The sequence below is a fragment of the Branchiostoma floridae genome, chromosome 10 (assembly GCF_000003815.2).
Source record: "Branchiostoma floridae strain S238N-H82 chromosome 10, Bfl_VNyyK, whole genome shotgun sequence".
NCBI classification, from domain to species: Eukaryota; Metazoa; Chordata; class Leptocardii; order Amphioxiformes; family Branchiostomatidae; genus Branchiostoma; species Branchiostoma floridae.
In genome coordinates, this window is record NC_049988.1 from 4,099,738 (window position 1) to 4,116,808 (window position 17,071).

A 17,071-nucleotide genomic window follows, 5' to 3' on the forward strand; every position below is an offset into this window, starting at 1 on the left:
GAAGCTGTGTCTGAAGGATCTGTGTGTTATTATGTGAATGAGCTGTGTGAAGTGGCAGTGTGTGAAGGAGCTGTTTGTGAAGCAGCTGTGTGTGAAGGAGCTGTGTGTGAAAGGGCTGTGTGTGAAGCAACTGTGTTTGAAGGAGCTGTGTATGTTACATAACCCAGAGGTTCTGGGTTTGAATCAGTTGATATGCCACCAATCTTGTGCGCTTGCGAAGGGCTCTTACCGCGACTTTCCTCCCTTCACTAGGGTAGAGAAAAGAGTATCTAGCTTTGGTAAGGGCCCTCCCTCAGATAGGGCATAGAACCCACTCTTACGGAAAAGACTAGGGGTCCTTCCTTCCCAGTGTATTAGTGGTTCAAAACTTAAGTCCTATGGTCACACCTAGGGTAATTGCTGTCGTACTGAGGTCACCTTAGTTAGCACCAAATGGCAGCAGTTCCAGACCCTTGCACTTTAGCAACGCTTATTTTAAGCTCCTCACAATTCAATTGTCGATCCTAATGTATGGTGCAGAAGCCGGGACCCTGACAGCCACTAAAGAACAGCTCCTGGACACCTTTGACCAACTAGCCACCAGTCTTAAGACTAATCCAATCAGCCCGATAAGTTGCGTTAACAGCCCTTCCCAAGGGAACAAGATCGGTGGCATATCAACTGATTTGAACCCAGAACCTCTGGGTTATGTAACACACACAATAGCTTCACACATAGCTTCTTCATTGCGCACAAACAACCCCTACTGCTAAAACAGCTTTTGTCCCAATGGGCTTTCGTAGGTCCAAGTAGCCTGACGTGATAGCCAGCCCAGGTAGACAGCCCAGGTAGACAGCCCAGGTAGACAGGCCAGCCTTTTCCGCAAACCCGGTGAAAAGAACTTACATTCTGTAACAAAATGTAAATGGACAACTGTATTATACAATGTTTTTTAAATGATGCTTCTTTGTCGCACAAGCAGAATTGTGTCGTCCACCTGTAACTACCTATTCTTTGTAAAAAAAAAAGCGATCTCTTTACCACACAGATAGACCAACTGTTAGTTGTCTAACTCTGACTACCTATTGTTTTTTAAATGATGCTACTTTGCCGCACAAGCAGAATGTGTCGTCCACCAGTAACTACCTATTCTTTGTAAAAAAACAAACAAGCGATCTCTTGACTTTACCACTCAGATAGACTAACTGTTAGTTATCTACCTCTGACTAAAAAGACACTACTTTGCCACAAGTATAGAATATGTGATTTGTTGATTTAAAATTTTCGTATCAATTGACCAAAAGAAAAGAAACTTGAGTGCCATTAACTGTATACACAATTAACAATATCACAAGTGTCTACTCTAGTCTAAAGCTAGTAAATGCTAGTGCCACGCAAGATCTGCTTGGAGATTAAATAACACGCACAGATATATCTAAGTCTAAAGGAAATAACTCGTACGGACGCATGCTACTAGTACACGAATATTACAATCAGCTATTTTGGCTGAGTGCCATATGATAGGGCTATGAATGGGGGGATCTGAGTAGCCTGACGTGATAGCCAGGCCAGGTATACAGCCCAGGTAGACAGCCCAGCTCTTTGAGCAAACCCCCTGTGTGTGTGTGTGTGTGTGTGTGTGTGTGTGTACATGTAAATGTGACTTAATCATCTATGTAAGAGCCGTAGTGGTATGTATAGAACGACGTCTCTTTATGTAGGGACTCTGTGGATAACTCTTGGGGCCTGGGCTGGATGCATGGATTGTATTGATATGATCAAGCATCTGGGTAGGTCTTGATGAGACCATGAAACGAATAGATTTTGTCTGTTCTATGTGTTCCTCCTGTTGGTGGGCTCCCTGCCAACCTTTACAGTTAATTTTTTTGGAGTTATAATTATACTGAACCAAACAATGAAACATGGTGTCAGTAGTGGGATAGTTAACCTACATGTAAGTTCTATTTCCCACAGTCCCAGACATGTCGTATCTCCTGTTCTCTGCGGGATCTGCCCTGCTCTGTACGTTCCTCCTGCTCGTGGCCTCTCCGCCAACCTCGCATTCTGACGTCCGCACTGACATGGAGAAACTGGACGCTCTCAGAAGGACCATCCAGAAGGGAAGGTAAGGCTGTAAACGAAAAAAAAATGTGATTCTTACCGTGTGACCTGTACTTAGCCCAGTGGGGCAAAAATGCGCAATAAAGGTCTTCATTCATTCATTCATTAATGTCCTGAAAAAATTAGGTTGATTACAAGTTACTTTAGGCAGAGATTTTTTACCTCTGCCTTGCTTGAGGTTATATTGTCAGTAGTGTTTGTATGTATGTTTGTAAATAATGTTAAATAGGTTGAATTATATTGAGATTTGGTACATGGGAAGGCTTGATGCCTTTGCATGATTAAGATTTTGGGGCCCCTAGCAGCTTGTTGCAGTATTGCATCTGAACTTTCCATTTTGATATCTGTTCTGGACATGCTGTGGTTGCCACTTTTGAGGGGTACATTTGTACATGTAGCTCTGGAGGCATGGAGAGTAAGTGATATACAAATGTAGGTTAGGTTACAGACTTATTTTCATCTTTACTTTCTGAACCTTATTTTCCCTGTTACCGATAAATTGAGTTCTGGCAAAAATTAAGAAATTTACAGTATTTTGGGTCTAAGAATCTAAGATGTGTATAATGGTATAATATATATATATATATATATATATATATATATATATATATATATATATATATATGCTATCAAGTTGTTTGTTCTGTGAGCCTTTGTCTATTTGAAACATTTGTAAATTTTTTTCTCTATTTATTTTTTATTAAGATTTTCAGAGGCAGGGTCCCAGACCAACTGGGAGTGTGAGCTCTGTGAAGTTGGAGTGACCATTTTGAAGAAAACTTATGGTGAAAATAAATTCCAGGTAAGGTTCATCATCGACATTCTATCTTGCACGTAGAGTTGCATTTCTTTCTTAAATATGTATGGTATTTTGTGACATTTTCCAAATTATTTAATGTTTATGGAATCAATTGCTTGTAGATAGTTGTTAGCACTGTTTTGTTATCTTACACATTTGCAGATATAAGATTACAGTTACTAGTTAATATATATGTCACAGTAGAGATCACGATCCAGTAGAATCGCCAATTCTCCTAGGAGAGATGGCGATCGGAGTTTCTCCTAGGAGAAATCCCGATCGCAATCTATTCTAGTAGAATCGCAGATTCTACTAGTATAGATTGCGATCGGGATCTCTCCTAGGAGAAACTCCAATCCAAACTCAAATGATGCTAAAACATAGGAAACAGACTGCTATCGGGATCTGTCCTAGGACAATCGGCGATTCTACTAGTACAGATTGCAATCGGGATCTCTACTGGATCGTGATCTCTACTGTGACATATATATAGTTTTGTTGTCTTTAGGTGTTGTCTCAATAACTCGTCTAAAGTCTATAACTACATACATGTATAGTACAGGGATGTGAACATAAATGTGTATTGACAAAGTGTAATATGCAAGTTAAACAAGTCGGTCTGTTACTGTACAATACGTAGATTCTCTCTTATTTAGAGCATTACATTATGTATCGGCCTAAATACGAAGATATTTAGTCTGGACATGACATAATAAGTAGATTGAAAGTACATGTGTTTGTCTTTGGTAAAGGTGTGCTAGATGTACAAATGTTGGACAGAAATGTCTGTATGTTACTCTAAAACAACAAAATAAACATACAAAAATTTAGCTAGACTAAACATAAATACTTTTTACCACCTCAGTTTGTAACGTTGTGTTCATTTTTCCGTAGGATGAGGTTGCTGCAGCCCTAACCCAGCTGTGTATCTTGTCTAAGCTACAAGACAAGACCATGTGCACAGGCTTCACAAAGGAATTTAAGGTACGTATACTTAGTAATACTTAGTTTGACCTCCAGCTTGAACCATCCTCAGAGCTTCCTCCACAGCACTTGCTCCTCCATCATTGTACATGTAGCTCTCTTGTGTCTTGCAGCTTTGTATCACTCAATAGATTGTCTAAACTCTGGGTCTTCTTCCTTGAGTTACATGTAGCCGGTTCCTAGAGTACAAGAAGGGATGCATGGCAACATTTCAACAGTCCTTCTGTTACTTTCCTCAGGACAGTAGTTCTAGTTCCAACTGCTAGGTGGCGCTGCAGTGAACAGAATGCAGTCCCTACCATGACTAAGCCTGTATCCCCCCTCATGGCATTACGATCCATGGCTGAAGTCTATCAGGGCTCCAGACTAACTTTTTGGCCTACTAGTAGGAGCACTGCGCTCCTAACTCTAAAAACTTAGGAGCACCAGCAAAAATTTAGGAGCACCACTGTAAAAATTGGTAGTAAAAGCAAAAAATCTAAGAATCATTGTTGATCACCTGGAATAGCATATTTTAATACAGTAATATGAAAGAAAAAACAATCTTGCTTTAAATACGGTGAATGTGGTAAATACATTGATGTGGTGGTTCTTGGGGATAGGAGGACAAAAGTTTTTTTGCTACGGCCGGCTGCTTTATTCAGACTCGACTCTTGTACCTCCAGCCTTGTCAGGCATGACTGTTGATGAACAAGTTTTTAATGTCCAAAAAATGAATTAATCAAACTTGCAACATAAGGATTATCAAAATGTATTCAATACTGAAACCAAGTTACACAGACAAAAAAGTAATTATGCCTTCTTATTGTAAGAACAATGAAAAATAACTGATTTATCCCAAATTACCATTTAAATTGAAAAAAAAAATAAACCACAAATAAGTATAAAAGTACAAGTGTCTGACAAAATGGGTGAAATTGAACTGAAAATGGAAATAGTGCAGGCCGCTCTCCAACACCAAGATCGTATCTCAAGAATGTTTTTTTTTCACCCTACCATTTTTTTTATAAAGGCCTACTTGTTCACTGTCTCAGGGGCTGCAACATTGTTGTCTAAAAAGTCATGTTACAAAAGTTTTGTTACTGCCTACAGGACCTCCACTTATCATGCTGTCATAGCGTATCATACCATACCATACTATATCAAGGAGGTTATTTCCTATACATGAAATCTCCTTGGCCAAACCAAGGCTCTTTCTTCAACCTCCTTGGCCAAACCAATATATATATATATCATGTATACTCTCAAATTTCCCTATCTGTTTGGACAAACTCACAAAGGGAATACAGTAAATAAAGGTCCAGTGGAAAAACATTTTTTAAACCTCCTTGGTTCATGTAATTGAAGACAGTACAGACACATGGCAGACCTTAATGAGGTGTGACAACCCCTGCTGACCATCCCTGTCAGGGGAAGAAACTGATACCTGGCAGGGACAGCCTTTCCCTGCAAAGATTCTACTTGGCTGGATGATAAATGATGATTAATTGTAAGAGGTCGCACTGTGCGACTGTGGTTACAGATCTGGTCGCACCAGGGGAATTCTACTCGCATATGCAACTAACTTGGTCGCAGTCAGGAGCCCTGTCTATTGTGACTTCTTTTATCTCAGTTTTTCAGCTTGATTTGATATATGCAAATATGCTACAGGAATTATTTCTAGAGACTGTTAACTAGAAATATGAAATTTTTCACAAATGATCTTTAAGCAGGATTAGGACAGTTTTTATAACTTCTTTTGCAGCATGAGATAGTGACAATAATTGGGCAGACTCCGCTGAGCTCGGCTGAAGTGTGCGGGCTGGTCGTGAGCGACTGTAGCGGTCCGTACGACCCGACAAAGTTCTGGAAGGTCACCCTACCCAACACTCCCAAACCTCCTGTCACTCCACCCAAGCCTCCTAAGGTACCTATGGCAACAGTAACTATGGTAACAGCAACTATGGCAACAGTAACTAATTGGTATCATGTACAGTGATACTAGCCTTCATAATTACTTTATTGGAAGAAAACTGAAAAGGTAGTCTAACTTTTTACACATAAACATGAGCCTGTCCTGTCTCTTTTGCATGCCCAAAAGATTTCTGATGCGACCTCTCACATATTGATAGAATAAGCAGCTTTGTGTATTGATTGAGCTACTTTTTGTCTGCATTGCCTTTTCCTTTGTGAACTCGAATCTTGTTCCTGTCTGATGTCCATGTTTTTCCTGTCCCTGTAGCCAGGTGCTCCAGTGAGTCCTGTTCCTGTCTGATGTCCATGTTTTTCCTGTCCCTGTAGACAGGTGCTCCAGTGAGTCCTGTTCCTGTCTGATGTCCATGTGTTTCCTGTCCCTGTAGCCAGGTGCTCCAGTGAGTCCTGTTCCTGTCTGATGTCCATGTTTTTCCTGTCCCTGTAGACAGGTGCTCCAGTGAGTCCTGTTCCTGTCTGATGTCCATGTTTTTCCTGTCCCTGTAGCCAGGTGCTCCAGTGAGTCCTGTTCCTGTCTGATGTCCATGTTTTTCCTGTCCCTGTAGCCAGGTGCTCCAGTGAGTCCTGTTCCTGTCTGATGTCCATGTTTTTCCTGTCCCTGTAGCCAGGTGCTCCAGTGAGTCCTGTTCCTGTCTGATGTCCATGTTTTTCCTGTCCCTGTAGCCAGGTGCTCCAGTGAGTCGAGTCCTGTTCCTGTCTGATGTCCATGTTTTTCCTGTCCCTGTAGCCAGGTGCTCCAGTGAGTCGAGTCCTGTTCCTGTCCGATGTCCATGTGGACCTACTGTACAAACCTGGGGCAAATGCCTACTGTGGGGAGTATCTGTGTTGTAGGGCCAACAGCCCAGCAGGCAGTAAGTTCTTTTCACATATCTACATTTGAGAAACATATAGACATACACTGTATTCATTTTTTGGGAAAATGCATATTAATCAATGATTCAGATGATAATTGATAACTACAGTAACTCTTATATCTTTATTCTGAGTATTTGATCACTTTTCTTGTTTTATTGCTATAAAACAAGCCATTTTGTCTTTGGTTACTTGGAGAGAGAGAGAGATACTTGGAGTTATTGTAGTGATTGTTGTATTGATGGCAGAGATGTCTGTCCACAAGTTCACTAGAGAACACCTGGATTGTTATGATATTTGATATGTGGTAAGACCTTGAAATGCTTGGCCCCCTAGCGGCCTGTCATGGTACTGCAGCATAACTTCCAGTTTTGTTATCTAACTTGTGTTCTGGAAGAGCCAGCTCATGACTGGTAGGCAGGTCTTGGAAGAGAGAGTAAGGCGTGTAATTTTGACCCCCTATCATTTTTTTATAGTTTCAAACTTTCAAATGTTTTTTTTTTACTACTATTTATTTTTTGTTATTCAGAAGAAGGCCCCAAACCTGCGGGTAAGTGGGGAGACTACAGATACTGTGACACTCCACTGTGGACACTGGAAAACCTGCTGCAACACCTGGCACAGAAACAGGTAGGACTGGAGACAATGTACACCGAGACATCAGTCTGTGTGTAAATCAGTATTTATCATGCAGGGCTCGAAATACCACCTGCATATGCAGGTTAGAGCAGGTAAAATTGGAGCTGTGCAGGTATTTATGGTGCACCTAACCTGCACTGGTCCATGTACTGGGTTTTATACATAAATGTTCCATGATGTAGGTGTATGTGGATTAGGGGTGGGTACCGGTACAGAAAATTCAGGTCTAGGTCTAGGTTCAGGTCCAGAGGATCAGGTCCGGACCTGAACCTGGACCTGATTCAGTATGACTCACATACCAATGGTCCATTTCACTACAAAGAAATCTGTTTGGTGGAGTATTAGACCTTAACACTGGTGTTTTAAAATCCTACAACGCTAACTGCACCTGTACGATTGGCTGTAAAACATGGTAGAAATTACTATAGACTCTATTCTACTTCACTCTTGTTATTTTCTTCCACCTGCAAGCACCAAAACGTGTGAATGCCTGATAAAATTATCTGTTAATTTTCTAATCGGTCCAACATCCGGTCCACCTGTACCGATACCCAGCCCTTAAATGTTGATTGTTATTAGTTGCATTGACTGTTGTTACCACCTATTAAGTAGAAAAACTAGCAATGGTTCCTGAACTATTTTAGTATGAATTATGATCCATGCTTCCTAAATTCAGACGGGTACAGGTACAATTTGTCTGGTGCAGGTAATTTTCACTGTTACCTGCACCAGTGCAGGTGTGCAGAAAAAAGTCTTTCGAGCCCTGGCATGGGAAAGTTGGTTTAACTGTATGTGGTGCCAGGAGGATGGTCTGTCTATAATGCTGTTGTTACATGTACAATTTGATTTCCTTCCAACATTGAAGTAAATTACTTAGGTCCATAGTCTTTTGGGGGCTGTTACATGGGCAGTATACATTTTGGAAGTAACCCTTAGGCAAGAGCGTCAAATCAAACGTCATTAATATGTTCCCACACAGTCTGAGTTTGACTATGCCATCTGGACAGGCGACATCCCACCACACAACATTTGGAACCAGTCACGTTCAGACCAGCTGAATGCCCTAAACATAGTGTCTGACATGATTCTGAAATATCTAAAAATCCCAATCTACCCCTCCCTCGGGAACCACGAGAGCGCACCCGTTAACAGGTTAGCAAGTTCTACGTTTTATCTCAAAATCTAGTTATCTTTAAAATGTGCATGTAAGTGTGTATATATTTATGTGTATGCTTGAGTGTGTGTATTTGTGTACATAAGTATGTGTGTATTTGTGTGTGTGTGTGTCGACCCACTAGAGAGAGTCGCATGGAAGCGCAGTGTGAAGACTAGCTGACTGCTGCCTACCCCTGTGTCAGGGATCCCAGCAGCAGTATAATAAAAAGATGGATAGTGAGTGACTGTGTGAGTGAGTTTGTGTGTGTGTGTGTGTGTGTGTGTATGTGTGTGTGTGTGTGTGTGTGTGTGTGTGTATGTGCATGTGTACATGTATGTACATGTAACGTTATATGCATATTATGTGACTGCATACAGAAAGCCTAATTACCTCCATGAAATATCATGGAGGTTATATTTTCAATAGCATTTGTCTGTCTGTCTCTATGTGTGTGTGTGATAAGATAACTCAAGAATGGCTGGAAGTATTGATTTCATACTTTGTGTGTTGGTGGGTTGTGACAAAAGCTGGATATGATTAGTTTTTGGGCCCCCTAGCGGCTTCCCTTGGTACTGCAGCGCAACTTCCGGTTTTGCTATCTCATGTTCTGAACAAAGTATGGTCACGATTTTCGGGTGTTATATAGCTCTAGTTGGTTATGATGCATGTTTGCAAAGTCTGAAAAATTATGGGTTATCAAATCATTACATACATTAAAATTTTGTATTTTTCCCTCCCAGTTTCCCCCCTCCCTTTGTTTCTGGAAAAGACTCCATCTCTTGGCTGTACGATGCCCTGGCTGAAACATGGACACATTGGACACCTGTCAGTACCAAGAGTAACATTGAAAGGTATGTCTCCACTTGTTTTTTTACAGAATTACTAAACAATCTTTAGCAACACAGGATTTGAACCACAGCCTCCTAGTTCGCAACTAACTGGAACTATGAGCACATCTGTAAGACTATAGCAATTGGGCTACAGTGTCTTTCCAAAGCTCAGTTCAATAGTCGAAACTCGGGAAACACTGGAGAAACACACACAACAGAAGAGGAGATATCTCCTGTGTATATCTTTGCATTTTTCACTACATAAAGGGTTCCTAATGTTTGCTTTGGAGGATATATATCCGAAAGGTTTCCTTATCGCCAATTAGAGACTGTGTTTCCAATGTGTTTCTCATGAGTTTCATGGTAATAAATCACTCCTAGGAGGAGAGCATAGCAGACAGCAGGCTGGCAGGTCCTTGTGTTTCTGTGGGTGGAGCAACTGGTCATTGATATTAGCTACGTTTACCATTGGGTTTCACGTGACTGTGTATCCTTCAGTCATACATTGGAATCACAATAGAAAAGTGTCCCAGTATGTGTCTACTGTATGGCTGAGCTTTGTAATCATAGGTATTTTGTTAATGGTCTAATGAAGCTTTCCTTACCCAACACAGAGGTGCATTTTACTCCGTCCTTGTGCGACCCGGTCTCCGCCTGATCTCCATCAACACTAACTACTGTTACAACCTGAACTGGTGGCTGCTGCTGAACACCACAGACCCTGCAGGCCAGCTGCAGTGGCTCACTCAACAGCTGCAGCAGGCTGAGGACAAAGGGGAAAAGGTCAGAGTTCAACTCAGGTTAAGGTTTCAGTACACAGTTTTTTACCTAAGGGGATTTACATGGTTAAGGACCCCAAAGTGAGAATGTTTGACGCCTCAAAATTTATAGCAGGGTGCACAAACAATTTACAAGAATAAATATGTTAAAGAGCCACATGAACCCCAGTGGAGGTCATGGAATTCAGCCGGCGCACAGGCAGTACCTGGTAACAGTTTTAAGGCAAAGATACAAATGTAGCAAGTATCTCACTCACTTTGACAGTTTTAGCTATTCCTAAAACTTAAACTCCACAAGTGGCCACAGAAACTTGGTTTTATGAATGACTGGCAGGCACATCTACAATCATTTGAGACGGTTTCCTCTGAGAATTAACGATTAAAACATCGCAAATATGTATGTTTTTCCTGTCAGAATTTTCTGAAGTCCTGTTTTTCCACATCACAATTGTACAGGTACACATCATTGGACACATTCCACCTGGGATAGACTGTCTGAGTGCCTGGAGCTGGAACTATTACAGAATCATAGACAGGTTTGTCCTCAGAGTGTTTAGAACTACATAATATACATGTAGATCCTGATGATGACAAAAATGGTTTGTAATGCGGCCCTAATGCTCAACATTTTGCTGCTACTGCAGTGTATCATTGGTGCCAACTGCCATGGTAGTAGTACTAGAAGAGAAATTAGTTCAGAAGTCCTTGTAAGATTAGTGACACCTGTGTGGTTAGACTTGAGTGTACAGTGTGGTTTCCAACTTCGTGTATCACTTTGTGTGCATCTTGAATACTGTAAATTATGTAATAAAACTTCTTTGCTCAAAGTAATACCATATTCTGTCACTACATAATTTTTGGTGTTTGTTTTGAAAATTTAGGCATCTTGCTTTTTTTTACCCATCTTATGTTATTTTCATCCTTTCTTGTTAAATTTGTAGTCTGCAGAGGATGTCCATGATATGTACTTGCTATGGCCTAATGCTATTGTCACGAGGTGACAGCGTGTCAAGTCACTGTTAACCCCTGGTGTAGGGAATGTCACCGGACTAAGTGGGACCAGATGTAGAGGGGTCGGGGGTAAGTGACACATGGTAAGGGGAGGGATTCCAGCGGGAGACGCCGACAGGGTAGGACGTGCCCAGATTGTCCTGAATAAAGGTTATCATCTCCGCAACATCATGCCTCTGTCCTGATCCTTGCTTGACTCACTACCTGGCCACCGTGACACTATAGTACAATATGCACAATCATTTGTGTATTGAACAACTTTATATACAATGTACAATGCTTTGTTATCTTTTCAGATATGAAAGCACAGTGGCTGCCCAGTTCTTCGGACACACCCATCGCGACCACTTTGAGCTGTTTTACGACATGAAGAATCGTACGAGGCCCACCAACATCGCGTACATCGGGCCTAGTGTCACGACGTACCAGTATATGAACCCTGGGTACAGAGTGTATGAAATAGATGGGAATTATCCAGAAAGGTAACTAAAGACAAAACAGCGTGGGATGTCATACAACAGAACGAAATTTTCATAGCCTTTCATTGTTTGTATTACACAATACAGAATATAGCATGGAGTATTCTGTATCACTCGAGGTACCAGCCCAACTGTGGGTCAAATCTCCTGAAGGCCAGAGGGTGATTCGACTCACGGGAGGGCTGGGACCGAGGGTGATGCGGGATACTCTGTGTTGTATTTTATTTATGTCATATCCACTCAAGAAAACAGTCATGTTTCAATGCAAAATGGGCAGAAATTGAGAAAATTTGGTGTCCTCGAGCAAAAAGTTGTAATTTCCAACATACAGATCCTGTATTTTGACAGCCTCACACTCAGTGCATGCTAAGACATGAATAAAATGTAAACAGAATTTAAGTTTCAGGTATCTCTTCAGGAATCTCATGCAAAGAATCTGTCCTTTTGAGAAAATTTCCAAAGATTGCTGATTTCAATGCCTTAGACAAATGATTTCTCTTTTTCCAGTGCTAAATTTGAATGTTTGTGGTAGGAATAACGTGCTTTTAGTTACTGTAACTGTATAAAGTCAAAATGTTACTTGTCATAGTGTAAGTGTAGTAAGATACAGTAATGGGTACATTGATACAGGTTAGGCCACACCAATTTAATTTCTTGGTTCACGGATTTTTTCATAAAGAATATGGAGCGAGAGGGCGAAATAAAAATAAAAATAAAAATTGTAAAATGGTTGGGGTAAAGGTAACGGCTAATCCAAAACATAAAGAAAAAAAGTTTTTAGCTTGATAAAAGTACAAAAACACTATTTTTGTACAGTAACAGCACCTGTACCCACATTTTAAGGAGCTTATAATATAAAGGCCAATTTGCTACACCAGAAAGTTGGTGAATGGTTTCATTAATGGTGAAAATTTGCTGAGTGGTAATTTTTATTTTTATTTTTTTTGCCCAAAAAATAGGAGCGAGCGAATCCGTGAACCAAGAACTTAAATTGGTGTGGCCTTAGTGTTATTTTGGACCTGTACCTGTCATAATTTCAGGGTATATACTGTAACTAGCTGTACCCTAGACATATATCTTTTTTCATAGATCCTTGTTGCTTGGAGATGTGGGGCACTATGGGCAATGTAGTAAGCACACAAAACCATTACCATGATGGTAATAATGTATCTGCCCTTTACCCTACCCGTAGTATCCTGCATATCACACCATGCAGTGAGAATTTCTGGAAAGGCCTATAATCAATATATATGGCATACAGTTCACTGCTCTCATGAAAAAGAGCTAGGAGAAGTTGTTGCATCCCAAAAGTGCTTCTATCCCGAAAGCACTTTTTGGATGGAGCGCATCTGGGATAGACCTGCATCCCAGATGTGCTTCTATCCCAAAATTGCTTCTGGGATGGAGGTCATCCCAGGGACAGCACAGGGAGTATGGGGGAGGGCAGTAATCACTTCCGGATAGTTGCGATAGAAGATCATTGCCTATACGACACTAAATCAGCACAGTTTGCACAAACCAAACCATTTTTTGGGACTAGGAGCGCATTTCGGATATGCACTGATTTGATCGCATTTGGAATAGAGAGCGTTTGGGATTGGCCTGCATCACAGATGTGCTTCTATCCCAAATGTGCTTTTGGGATTAAGCACATTTGGGATAGGCTTGCATCCCAAAAGTGCTTCTATCCCAAAAGCACTAATTTGGATTAGAGCACATTTGGGATAGCGCAGATGTTCCCTTGGACATGGTGAAAAGGCAGGCAAGGTGAAAAATAGTGAAAAGGCAGATTGTAAAGCTGAGAATTTAGTAATTCTTCCTACAATTTTTTTGCTATCTTTCTCCTGTCCTCAGCTCCATGCAGGTAGTGAACCAGCAGACTTACATCATGAACCTGACAGAAGCCAACCTGACAGACAAACCAACATGGCAACTGGAGTATGACACTAAGGTACACATGACTCAATCGTTATCACCCGCCCTTCCAAAGCTCAGTTCAATAGTCAAAGCACAGGGGAAATGCAGGAGAAACAGACCATGCAGAAGAGGAGATATCTCCTGTGTGTATCATGCCTTTTTTCCTTAGTCAGAGAACTTTTAATGTTTGTTTTAGAGGATATACATCTGATAAGTTTCCTTATCGCCAATTAGAGACTGTGATTCTTTTGAATGTGTTCCTCTTGTGATTCCTGGTAATTTAGTCACAACCAGGAGGAGACCTGAGTAAACGGACAATAGGCTCCTATATCGTTATCTCTGGGGCTAATTATGGGTGAAAAATTAATTACAGTCAAACCTGTATTAGCGGCCACCTTTGCATAGCAGCCACCTGGCCATAGTGGCCACTTTTTGTCGGTACCTTGGATTCGTAATGATTAAGAAATAGGCTTAGCGGCCACCTGTCCAACGCGGCCACGGCCACACGATTTCTGGTCCCGTTGATACAGAAACACTGCCTATTGCAGCCATACTGCAGCCTTATGTCACCCTGCACCGAGTTTGAAATTGTAGTTTGCGAGGATTTGGAGTTCTGACAGGGTCATTTTGGCGGTAGCAGAAGGTATGCATGCCTTGAGCATTAAAGTGCAAGTCTTTGTCGGTGAATTTTCCTATCGAGACAATGTTATTTGATGAGAAAGATTAGTGGGAACTGAAATCATGTGTAGCTTGCTCAGAGTCAATTGATCAACATTTTCTCTATAGTGGCCACCTGTCTATAGTGGCCATATTTCTCCAGTCCCTTGAGTGGCCGCTATAGACAGGTTTGACTGTATCTACAAATATTAGCTATGATTCTATTGGGTTTTGTTTCTATATCCTTCAGTCATACATTGTACATAAGAATCACATTGGAAAACTGTTCTAGTATGCGCCGACTGTATGAATGAGCTTTGCGAAGGCTTTCTTCTTCATCAAAATGTAGATAAGTCCTGTGACAAGAGCTGTATGGTGCCATGTGGCTTTATCTATAGGACTAGTTGGCTGATAGTATGATGTTATAACGTAACATAACGTTTTCATTGTACCGTATTTGACACACTCATTGTGTACATCTCTCTTCAGGAGGCCTACAACATGTCGTCGATGACTCCTGCAGACTGGGACAAATTTATTCAGAGGCTGGAGAAAGACACTGAACTCTTTAAGACGTTCTACAGGTAGGTGTTGTCTGGTTTTGTGTAGTTATTGTTCAGGAGTGCCTATTAGCATTCACACAAATGTTATGAGATTCATACAAATCTTAATGTGATATGCAAAAATCACTATATAACGCACAAATCTTATGAGATAAATATTTGCAGTCTTTTCATGCAAACCGGCAGTTGACTTGGAGAAGGTATGTCTCTGAGTGTTTCTACCTGATATTTTTACTTTGAAAATTCAAGCATTGAATGGGTGTAAGGCTGATTGAATCTCGCTTATAGCAGCCCGCCCAACATTGGCTGGCCACGCGGGGAGGGGCCAGTTACAGCCCTGGACAGCAGAGTTTGTGTTACACAGACTAAATGGGTGTATACCATCACAAAGATGTACTGTAAATGCATTTAAGTTTGCGGGGATTTAATTTCGCTGTAGCGGGGAAAAGGACTTTTCGCGGTGGTTTTAAGTTCGTGGTACAACGTAGCACCATAGACTGCAGTCTAATACCATTATATATAGAAAAAATGTTCGCGGTGGTTTTAAGTTTGCAGTGAACTGGTCACCGCAAAAACCGCGAACATTAATCCACCGCGAATATTTCTGCATTTACAGTATTTAATAGCCTGTGAGCTACTCTTTAAAGTCATTACGACGTGTCACAGCAAATTTTCATGTTGGAACCCTGTGATTGGTTGATTAATATTACAGGTATATGTACAAGTCACAGCGGACCGATCAACCCTTTACCCAGAAGCGCAGGACTGCCGTGATCTGTGACCTGAAGACGGCCCGTAGCAACGACCCCAGCATGTGCACTTTGACCCCCGAGGTCACATGGAAGGACCTACAGAACTACCGGACAGCCAACAGGCTCTGCTGACAGGGAATCTGGTCTTTCCAGAACCAGGAAAAAGGTTTTAGTCTCAAAAGAAAACCAAGCTCAATCAACAAATTATTCATCTTCAAAAATTTGGATAATCTTTTTGGGGGTAAAGTGCCTTTCTACTAAACACTGATAGGTGGTGCTTAGGAGAGGGGATACAAGGTTAGTATCATTGGGACCATAACCTCCTTGTTGGGACCAAAGTCTTTCCACTCCAGTGCCACCTGGCATTGGGAAGTAGTACTGCCATGAGGAAGGTAGCAAAAGTGATTTAGAAAATTTTAGTATCCATTTGTATGTTCCAACCTGAATTTAGGGGCCAGTAGGGCCTTTTAATATCAGGTATGTCAACATTGGAAGCCATACACTTTAACCTGAAAGACAATAGCTCAATATACAACAAATCAAGTCAAGCGGTATGGAAAGAATTGAATTGATGATAAATTTTATGCAGGGACTTTATATCTCAGGGACAGCATGTTCTACAGTTTAACTTACTACTGGTTTTACAGTAAAATTTCTCCATGTTGTTTGATTGATCATGATGTAATACAGTGTTTTTATCTTTTGTTGGAGTGTTACCAAAATGGAGTTGACTTTAGGAATGACAAAATGTTGAATGTTTTTTTGAAGTTTTAAAGATCAGGTGCAAAATTTATTCTCATGGATTATAGTATAGAGTTTTAGAGTACTTATCATAAAAATTGTAACGGTTTGAAAATATTGGAATTGATCATGAAATAATTTGGTGTTCAGTAGTTTTGCTTTACAATGTCGTGACTACATTGCAATGTATTAGTTATTACTCGTAAACTTTTCCTTAGCCAAAATTATTCTTCAATGCTATTGCTGCTAAGAGTATAAATGGGCCATTTGATATCCTGAGTGATACGCACAAATATGAACACAAGGAGTGTGGGAATCTGCATTATTTCACTGTGTGAGATACATGTAACTACATGTACATCTCTTCATGTAACAGATTGTCATGGGCCAAAGTATAGATTTGGATATGGAAATTTTATCTTGTCAATGAATTAAACTTGACATTTTAACATGATCACTTTGTGAGGTTTGGTTGCTTCTTTATATCGAGCGTGGCCTAAACATGTGCCCAGTTACCTTGTATGTACAATGTTCTTGATGGAATATTGCTTTGGAAAATTGTGAATTTTTCTATAAAAGGGTAAAGGGTCTTTCATTGAACCATAGGGCACTGCCACTGTAACTGGGTCCACTGTCTCTAGTGCACTGTGTTGGAAGGCAGAGCCCATTCCTTCCCTCAACCCTCAACCATTTTTAACCCTGTTAGGACTGAGAAAAGTAAGGTGCCTTTTTCAAACCTATGACCTATCTCCTGTCCTGAGCAACTTGGTCAAAAATGCCACAATATTGGTACCTGGTAGCAAGTATACATAACTATAAAAGTATCTAATCCAAAGAAAGT

At 40.8% G+C, this 17,071-nt stretch overlaps 1 protein-coding gene across 2 annotated transcripts in view; it reads left to right on the forward strand.

Moving 5' to 3' along the window:
• LOC118424166 (sphingomyelin phosphodiesterase-like) overlaps positions 1–15,721 on the forward strand; it is an 18,063-nt gene extending 2,342 nt beyond the window's left edge. Inside the window, exons 2-15 of one of the 2 annotated variants that reach the window (XM_035832702.1) lie at positions 1,954–2,104; positions 2,806–2,902; positions 3,794–3,883; positions 5,628–5,789; positions 6,582–6,705; positions 7,236–7,336; positions 8,325–8,497; positions 9,242–9,352; positions 9,946–10,114; positions 10,567–10,646; positions 11,418–11,603; positions 13,455–13,551; positions 14,664–14,758; positions 15,450–15,721. In XM_035832702.1, coding sequence (XP_035688595.1) covers positions 1,962–2,104; positions 2,806–2,902; positions 3,794–3,883; positions 5,628–5,789; positions 6,582–6,705; positions 7,236–7,336; positions 8,325–8,497; positions 9,242–9,352; positions 9,946–10,114; positions 10,567–10,646; positions 11,418–11,603; positions 13,455–13,551; positions 14,664–14,758; positions 15,450–15,621 — 1,800 coding nt within the window. In that variant the 5' untranslated portion in view covers positions 1,954–1,961 and the 3' untranslated portion in view covers positions 15,622–15,721. The remainder of the gene's footprint in view (positions 1–1,953; positions 2,105–2,805; positions 2,903–3,793; positions 3,884–5,627; positions 5,790–6,581; positions 6,706–7,235; positions 7,337–8,324; positions 8,498–9,241; positions 9,353–9,945; positions 10,115–10,566; positions 10,647–11,417; positions 11,604–13,454; positions 13,552–14,663; positions 14,759–15,449) is intronic. The other variant, XM_035832703.1, reaches the window with a different exon arrangement.
• Positions 15,722–17,071: the final 1,350 nt, after the last annotated feature.